This window comes from Carlito syrichta, unplaced genomic scaffold (assembly GCF_000164805.1).
Source record: "Carlito syrichta isolate Samal-C Ts95f unplaced genomic scaffold, Tarsius_syrichta-2.0.1 Scaffold316691, whole genome shotgun sequence".
In the NCBI taxonomy this organism is placed as follows: Eukaryota; Metazoa; Chordata; class Mammalia; order Primates; family Tarsiidae; genus Carlito; species Carlito syrichta.
Window position 1 is genome coordinate 89,898 of NW_007260787.1, and position 9,448 is coordinate 99,345.

Genomic DNA, 9,448 nt, shown 5'->3' on the forward strand with positions numbered 1-9,448 from the left:
CCTGCAGCGTTTCTGTAGATAAATCTGCTGCTATTCTAATTGGTTTTCCATGGTAGGTGTCTGGACTTTTTCTCTTGCTGCCTTTAGGATTTTTTCTTTTATGCCTACTTTGTTTAGGTGAATTATTATGTGTCTAGGAGTTGTTCTTCTCATTTGTTGTCTTGCAGGGGTTCTCTGAATCTCTTGTGTTTGAATTTTTGCATCCCTGATTAGATAAGGGAAGTTTTCTTGAATGATCTCATGGAAAGTTTGGTCTCTGTCTCTCTTTCTGCCTCAGGAAGGCCAATTACTCTTAGGTTCGGTCTCTTGAAGTAATCGCTCATCTGTTGAAGGTTTAGTTCTGTCTTTTTGAGCTTATTTTCTGTGTTTTTAAGAGTTTGGGCTAGTTCTATATTTTGGTCCTCAAGCTGTGAGATTCTTTCTTCTGCTTGGGCAATTCTGCTTTCCGTGCTTATCAGTTTGTTATTTATTTTATTCACAGTATTCTTTGTTATCTCAGATATCAGCTCCTTTCTAGTTTCTTCCTGACTCTCCTCAGTTCTTTTTAATCTCTCCATTAACGTCTTGATACCTAGGTTTGTAGTTTGGAACCAGTCATTCTGGGGACTCTTCATTGTTTGCATTCCGAAGTCAGTTTTCTCCATGTCTGCCCTCCCAGGGGTCTGGGAGAGAGCAATATTCTTCTTTTGCTTTTTGTTCATTTGAGTAGATTTTTCTCTCTCTCCTCCTTTCCCTCCCCTTCTTTAATTCTCTTTTAAAGAAGGGGAAGGTGTGATTGCTTTTGTTTCCCTTGTATATTCTCCTGTTCTTCCTTATGAGGATCCTCTGGCTTTGTTCACTTTTGAGGTTGGAGTGTGGGTTACGGGCTGTACTTTTTACAGTTTTGAGGTTTAATTGAAAGGGAAACTGTGATTCAGAATCTATATGCTGATTACAGCATCCACCAACAGGTGTATCAGCACACTGGTACCTATTTGCTACTGCCTTACAATCTGTCTATGCAGCAGGGTGTAGCTTTGGTCCCTGGAGCAAAAGGAGGTACAAAAGAGGAAAATAATGTAGGAAGGGGGGGTCAATAGGAGGTTAGAAAGAGAGTAGTGTGAGAGGGAAAACAGACATACATACCAACTAACAGGTGAAAAAGAGACACAAGCCCGGAGAGAAGTGAAAAAAAAAACACAGAACAAAAATTCCCTAAAGAATACTGGTAGCTACACAGAGACATATCAATAAAATCATGAAACAGATAGTGTAAGTTCAGATGCAAACAGTAGTGAGCAAAACATACAGTCAGAATGATAAAATCAAAGGTCAAAATAAGAGATTAGACTAGCTCTGGAATCTTTCCTTAGTGTGTAAAGTCACTTGAACTCTGATCTCCAGCTCATCCCCTTTGTTTTTGTTGCAGGCAGCTAGCCTGCTGCCTGGGAAGTCTGTGACGCTTAGTTGTCTCTGTTCAGTTTAGGGGAGGGGCTTTGTCTCCTGTTTAACGACGTTACCTTGGGAACTGAGCTGGAGGCTCTGATAGGTGGGCGGGGCAACGCAAATCTGCCTGGAGAATAGCTGAGGTGGTAGCTTCACTTTCAATTTCAGGAATACCCATCTGGGTCTCTGGGCAGAGGTACCCAGGGATCATCTGCGCAGCTGGGCGCTGGATCCAGGGTGTCACCAGCAGACTGGGGTGGAGGAGAGGGTCAGGGTTGCCTCCTCTGGAGCTGGAAACCTCCGATCAGCACCTTACACAAGCTTGGGGTTCTGTTCACTTACACAAGCTTGGGGTCGCGCTGAGTGCCTCCGCCAGGGTGGCCCCAGGGCTCCAGAGCTCCAAAGCTCTAAAGGGCAGGTGGTGGCCCTGAGTCCCTCACAGGGTACTTCACCCAGAAATGGGACTGGTCTCTCTGAGGGGCAGGCGCCCAGAGCCTCCCGGGGTGACCGGCAGCTTGGTGCTGGGTGCTGGGTGAGAAGATCTAGCCAGACAGGGAGCCGAGACCCAGGACTCCTGAGGAGGCAGGAGTCACATATAGTGGAGCAGCTGCAGACAGGGGCCGCAATATCTGGCCCTGTGTGGGACCAAAGTTCCCCAGGCCTCGTACCAGTGCAGCTGGCAGTGGGCAGGGGGCTGCGGGAAGAAAAGTAAGAGTCTTTTTGGGAACACACATTCAGAGAGTCTCACAAATCCACCTATGCCATCACCATCTTACTGGAACCTCCTACATTTCTGATAAGGGACTTGTATCTAGAATACATAAAGAATGTCTACAACTCAGCAATAAACAGTAAATATGGAGAAAGGACTAAAATAGATATGAAAAAGGCCAATGTTGCTCAATATTATTAGCCATGAGGTAAATGTAAATCAAAACCACAATGAGATACCACTTCACACCCTCTGGGCTGTATATAATAAAATGATGGGAAAACAAAGTGTGGTAAGAATGTAGAGAAAGTGTAACCATCATACATTTTTAGTGGGAATGTACAATGGTGCAGCTACTGTGAAAAACAGTTTGGCAGTTCTTTAACAAGTGAAACATAGAATTCCCATAGAACCTGAATCTTCACTCCTGAATATATGTTCAAAAGAACTGAAACAGGTATTCAAATACAAATTCCATTCCATATTCTCTATGCTCAAAACATCAGTTTTATCACGTTTTTGTCTTTCTAAACTATGTATCTTGACTTTCAGAATATCTGAGGTGACAAATGATCAGTTAAGTAACTCTCAGTCCTGTGCCCTGGGGAAAAGATCCTTTTCTTTCTGGCTGCCCTGCCCTACCTGAAGGCCACCTCCTCTTGTGTGGCACACTGGAATTGCAATACCACGTCCATGATTTTGTCTTGTCAATAAAGCTTTTATTTTTATTTTTTATTTATTTTTAGAGAAAGAGAGAAAGAAAGAGGAAGAACAATATAGTACTCCACATACTGATCAAGAGAAAAAATGGAGTGAGGAAATCCAATTTTAAGAGCTTCTTGATATTTTTCACAAAGGGATCTTGTAGGTTGTTGAGGGAATCAATGTTCACTCCATATGATGTTCCAATAATCACATCCATGCTGTAGGCCGCAAAGATGCTGAGTAGAGAAAAACATGGAAAATTAATGCGAGCACCTCTTTTCCATTTTTCTGCAACACATGCAGCAAAAAGTGTGTGTAAATCCATGTTCCTGAGAAAGACAGGTAAAGAGCCATGCACTTTCATAACTATCCATTGGGTCATCTCCCATCACGCTCACTCCTGAGGTGGTTATTGGGTGCCGGTATCTAGCCCTGTGCTGAGGGTAAAGGAGACACCAAGCTGAGTTAGACCCATCTCTGAGCTCAAGGAACTTAGTCATAGAGAGACAGAGTCCCATAATCTGACAAATGGCAGCACTGTGTGAGTATGGATGAGAAAAGATGTGTCAGACTGTGTTTCAGTAGAACAATAGTGAAATAATTAACTCTTCTTGGGGACTTTAGAAAAATGACGTTGCCTCACCACAGGGTTAATGCCTACAGCTGATACTTCTTCAGCACAGTACAGAATGGCAACCTTATTCTGTGAGTTGCCAGAAATATTATCCCTCACCCTCTACACTTCCTGATAAGGCTCCAGAAAGACCACATTTCCCAACTCCTGTGATCTGAGGTTGCAGATCATTTTTGCAAAGTGTGAAGCCAAAATGTTCCTTGTTAAAAAAATACTTCATACCAAAGTTCATTTGGGCAACCCCATAGCTAGTGTCCACATGTCCCCAGTTTGCCCAGGACAAACTCCATGTACACTTGTGAATCCTGCATAAATTCAAACATACCTCAGTTTAGACAGTAAACAATAGGTGTTCTCTAGACATAGCCTTTCTGGGGCCCTTTCTCTCTTGAGATTGGAGGAAGGAGAAGTGGTAGGAAGACTTAATGTTTCATATCTTGGTGGAATTTTCTCCAAAACCATGGAGAGATTGAAGTTATTCCAAGTTTCCCATTGTAACTTTCCCACTACACTTAATGCAAGCCAATTTCCACCAAGTGCCTTCCCCTACCAACATTCCACATTCTCTATGCTCAAAGCATCGGTTGGCTCATGTTTTTATCTTTCTAAACTATGCATTTTGTCTTTCAGAATATCCAAGGTGGCAGAGGATCAGTTAAGTAAACCTTGGTCCTGTGCCCTGGGGAGAAGACCCTTTTCCCTCTGACAGCCCTGCCTTATCCTGAAAGCCACCCCCTTTCTGTGTGACCCATTGGAATTGCAAACCTTAACCCCTGATTTTGTCTGATCACTGGAGCACCTCAACAGCAGAAATGTCAGTTCCACAGTAGGCAGCTGGAGGGTCTCATGACAGCTCAAAACCCCATGGTGTGCTCCTACTTACTCCTTCATGGTGACTGGCTTGCCTTTGTCTGCTTCCCTCCCTAGGTTGTTCACCAACACTTCTCCATACCGGGCAATTATGAGGAACATCTAAGCATACAACACAACACAACTAGTGGTTAGATGTGCAGACTCAAGTCCCAGAAGAATGTGACTCTCTCAAGCACAGAGCAGTCAGTGGCATTTTATGATGCATTTTATAATTTTTTTCTGCACATAAAGATAAAAGACCACTTTTAGGAAGCTCAGATACAGTGGATGCCACCTTTTAAATGGACTAGAATGCCTCCCAGTTAATCTCCAAGTTTCTAATCATAAGTCTTCCTGTTTTCTTGCCTCCTTCAGCTTTCTACTAGTGAAAGCTGGAGACAGCGATGATCGTATTCTCTTCCATTCTTCATCCTCAGATATAGAGATGGCACTTTTCATAAATCCCACAGGACCTAAAGGCTAGAGTACAAAGAAAAACATTTTGGAAGTCTCTGCAGTTATAAAAAATGTGTTACACAGGCATCACTTATCTAACAAATATTGAGTGACTGTCTCTAAGTCACAGGCTTTAAACTAGATGCTCAATAAAAGTTTATCACCAATGCCTGTCCTCCTCTGAGTGAGTGGGCAATACTCGGCCACCTGGTGTGATTTCCAGCCTCTATATTCCAGTCTCCTTGTAAATACAAATACTTCATGTGGCAGGGAACCTGGGACCTGTTATTCCAGTGAAATAGAAAAGAGACCTAACACTTCTTCCAAGGCTGTGCAGAATAGCAAGGGATTGGTAACAGGCTTGGCCAACTGCATGTTGCCTCATACTCCTGCTCATAAGCCCAGTCTTTACATACACCTAAATGATGAGCAACTTGAAAACAGGATGCCTTAATGTGGTGATTTAAAAACTGTAATACTTAAAATATTAGGACTCTGTTCTGAAGAAATAATGCAGTTACATGAAAGTCCTTTTCTTTTAATTTTTCTTCAAGGGTATGAGAAAAAATAAAGAGAGAATTTTATTTCCCAACTTGGGACTGGTCTATGAAGCCAACATGTTTGATCCTTTTTTTTTTCATTTTTTAAAACTGTATTTTGTTTTAAAATGAATACTTCCAGTACTCATTTATAATAAAAATTCAGCAAACTTGGAGGAAAGGGAAAGTATCTCAATTTGATAAAGAGAATCTACAAAAAAAAACTTCCAGCTAAATCACACCTAATGGTGAAAACTTGAATGCTTTCCCCCAAGATCAGGAACAATTAAAAAATGTCCACTCTCACCACTCCTATTCAACATCATACTTGAAGTCCTAGTGCTGTAGAAAAGAAACAAATATATAAAAGACATACAGATTGGAAAGGAAAAAATAGAAGAGTATTTATTTTCAGGTGACATAATTATCAATGTAGGAAATCTTAAGCAGTATATAAAAAATTTCTAGAATTAATAAGTGAGTTCAAGGGTGTTTGTGAAAGCAGGATTGATTGAGAGGACAGAAAAGCTCCCACAGTGGGAGGGGACCTGAGGAGGTTGCCTGAGTTCAAGATTTTAAGACACAAGGTCAGCACACTAATATCAAGGGCCATAGATAATGGGAGGTTGCTTTTGGGGTACAGTGTGTGTTGCTTCAGTGATATACTCTGAAGGTTCTGACTTAACCACAATGAACTATATCAGTGTAACAAAATTGCACTTGTATCCATAATACACAAAATTAGAAAAATAAAATAAAAATTTTCATAATGAAGAAAAAATACTTCAATCATAGTTCTACATAACAGCAGTGAAAACACCATAAAAACACAGTCCTATTTATAATTATTCCAATGCTAATAAAATACTTTAAGGATAAATCTTTTTAAAATGTACTGGATCTCTATGCTGAAAACTACACAATGTCAAAGGAAAGGAAAAAAGGTTAAATAAATGGAGAGGCATGGTGTGCTCATAGACTGAAAGATTCAATAGTATAAGGATACAGATTTTTCCCAGAATTGGTCTATAGGTTTAATTCAGTACTTATCAAAATATCAGCAAATTTGCTTGTAGATATTGACAAGATTATTTTAAATTTGTAGGAAAAGGCAAAGGACTAAGATCAACTTTAAAACTTCTGAAAATAGAATAAAGTGGGAAGCATCACTCACGATACAGCTACTTTAGTGAAGACAGTGTTGTATTGGTAGAATAACTGATACCATGATCCAGGGAACAGAACAGAGAATGAGAAATAGATGCATGTGAATAGGGACAACTGACTTTTGGCAATGGTAAATGGTAAGTGACCATGGTAAGTAAATAAAGCAATTCAATGGAGGGAGGATAGCCTTTCCAAAAATGGTGTTGGAGCAACTGGACGGCCATAGTCCACAAAAAAATGAGCCTTGTCCTAATCCTCATACCTTATACTTTAATTAATAGACTTAAATGCAAAACAATAAGCTACATGACTTTAAAAAAACAACAACAAAGAATGCTAAGGGAATACCTTTATTGTCTTGAAAGCAAAAGCACAATCCATAAAAAAAACAAATGATAAGTTGATCTCCTCAAACTAAAAAAGTTTGCTCTGATATAGATGCTGTTAAGAGGAAAAGACAAGCTACACACTATGACTGTAGAAGGATAGCAGGAGGGAGTGTCATGGTGATGGAGCAGTTCTGTATCTCAATTGTGCTGGTCATTCTGCAAATCTACACATGGGATAAATTTGCATAGAACTACACACACACACACACACACACACACACACACACACACACACACTTTTGCTAAAAAATGAGGGCACATAAAACGGGAAATCTGATAAGCTCTCTGGGTTGTATCTATGTCAATTTTCTGTTACTAGAGTAACAGGAATATACTAAATAGTTAAGTAAAATGTCACCAGTTGGGGAAACAGGATGAAGTGGACATTACCTCCCTGTACATTTTTGGGGCAACTTTCTGTGAGTATATAATGATTTCAAAATGCTAACTAGTTAACTAAATAAATAAAAGTTTTCCCCAATAAATACTTACCCACTAGTTTGTGAAAATGGAAGAAAATTCTTTCACTAACACTGTTTTGATCGTGTCAGGATCCATGATAGCCAACACAGGCAGTGGACCATCGTACAACCTGTGTGTTGGGAAAACAGAGATGATAATATATCTCAGGAGCCTGATTCCTCAGCTGGAGGCACATCCAGGAATCCCAGACTTTGATTCTGACATTTTATAATTCATACTCTTAGTTGTGCAATACACAGCATGCCTGAGTATTTCCTATACCATTCTCCATAACTTCTGCATGCTTAAAATATTTCAGCAGTAGGCGATTAGGTCAGTGAAAAATGAAAAGCAAGTACATTCTCAAGCACTCCCCAGGACTAAGTGTTTTAAGGGGTAGATGGAGTGGGGCTCACGGAGATCTGGTACTGTGTGTATACTCAGTCACGTAGTCTTTTGGGGCCGTGTTAATTCAGCAGAACCCTGCAGCCAGTGCTGTGGTTTCTGAGGACTTGATGAGAGAAGGCGAAGAGGTATGGAGAGGCAAAGACTTCTCTCACTTGCTTTTAGCGTATAAACACCAGTTGCACCTCTTCTGCGGCTCTCACCAAAGCTCCAGCCCCTCTGAAAAGGAACAGCTGCTGCAGTTGACTGAGGCCACCCTACAAAATCATAATACCATCAACCCACCAGGGAGCACAGTGGTTTAAGGATATCCTCCATCTCATTTACAAAGGCAGCAGATGGCAGAAGACAAGGAATACTCACCTACCCTTCTATTGAAAAATCTCAACTCAAATTTAACATCCAAACAAAACAAAAAACTCCACACTTGCAGATAAGTTTTTAAAAACGGAAGGATACATGGTTTCCCAATCTGTTTATCTCTATCTCCCAGCACTTCTTTTAAAAGTGCATGTTCAATCCAAAATTAAATGAAAGAGTTTTGGCTTTGACATAAAAGTGAATCGATGTGGGAAGAACATAATGCCATACATTCATGATCACATATTAGAAAGGTTTTTGATAATGCATTTCACATAATTAAAGGGGACCTATGGGAAGACAAATGGAGAAGAGGGGAATACACAGACATTGAACCGAAAGTAATTCTAGGAGTCTCCGCTCCATTGAAGCCTGGTGAAAAGTGAAGCTATGCAATGTTCTCAGCTGAATTCAGACTGCAGACCTCAACACCTGTGGCATATGGAAATCTTAGTAGTCCAAGCCTCCACAAGCTCTGGAAGAGATAGCCTGATCCTCAGAGGCTCTGGGCTGAGATTGTTCTCCTTGCATCAGGGTGCCTCGTCATAGCAGCGGGTCTAACCAATGGAAGTTTCCAGAATACTCACCCCCACACTTTCCCATACTTTTATAACATTCTATGTCAGAATTCCAAGCACCCTGGAAAGAGAAACAAAATGAAATTCAATTATTAGCCTAAATGTACTGAATCCTGCCTCTAATTGGCACCCCCAAAGAGTCGAATTCCATGTAACCAGGTTTATCAGTTTTTACTGGCAATTAGAAAGAGGCTCTCATTCAGAGACACCTCAGGGAAAAGGATAGCCTATAAAGGAGAGAGGAAGTATTTAAAATAGAGAATTTAAAGTCACTCTTGAATTTTCTCTGAGTATCTTTGATACTGAACAACTTACCCTTGTCTGTGAGTAACTAAATAACTTCTTGTCTTTCGGAAAGTGCTTTCCTTGTACACCTATTGTCTCTAAAGTCTTATAGCCCCCTAAATTATTGCCTCCATGGGCATGTGAGGAAACTGAGGCTGAGGGAAAGTGAGAAAGTGTCTCTAGGATATATGCATTCTTTTATCTCCTAATTCAGCATTCTTTTCATTTTTTCTCATGAGCTCTCTCTAGAATTCTAGCAGAATTAGGAAGTTAAGTATGCTAGTGACTATTTTGTTTTGAACTCCTTCCAATCCTCTCATTCATACCATCCCTAAAAGCCACGAATTTCAGTCTCTATGAAATAGCCTAATGTGGATGTTTCATATAAATGGAAGTATATAATAAACCGGCATTTTGTGCCTGGCTTCTTTCATGTTTTAAAAGTTCATCTATTTGTAGCATGCATCAGTACTTCATTT

The 9,448-nt window shown here is 40.4% G+C and overlaps 1 protein-coding gene across 1 annotated transcript in view; it reads right to left on the reverse strand.

Moving 5' to 3' along the window:
• The window catches only part of LOC103277234 (cytochrome P450 3A4-like), a gene marked incomplete at its 5' end in the record, with an annotated part of 44,198 nt that extends 35,488 nt beyond the window's left edge, over positions 1–8,710 (reverse strand). The window contains 5 exon segments of the mRNA XM_021707344.1: positions 2,930–3,078; positions 4,360–4,448; positions 4,695–4,808; positions 7,372–7,471; positions 8,694–8,710. Coding sequence (XP_021563019.1) covers positions 2,930–3,078; positions 4,360–4,448; positions 4,695–4,808; positions 7,372–7,471; positions 8,694–8,710 — 469 coding nt within the window.
• Positions 8,711–9,448: the final 738 nt, after the last annotated feature.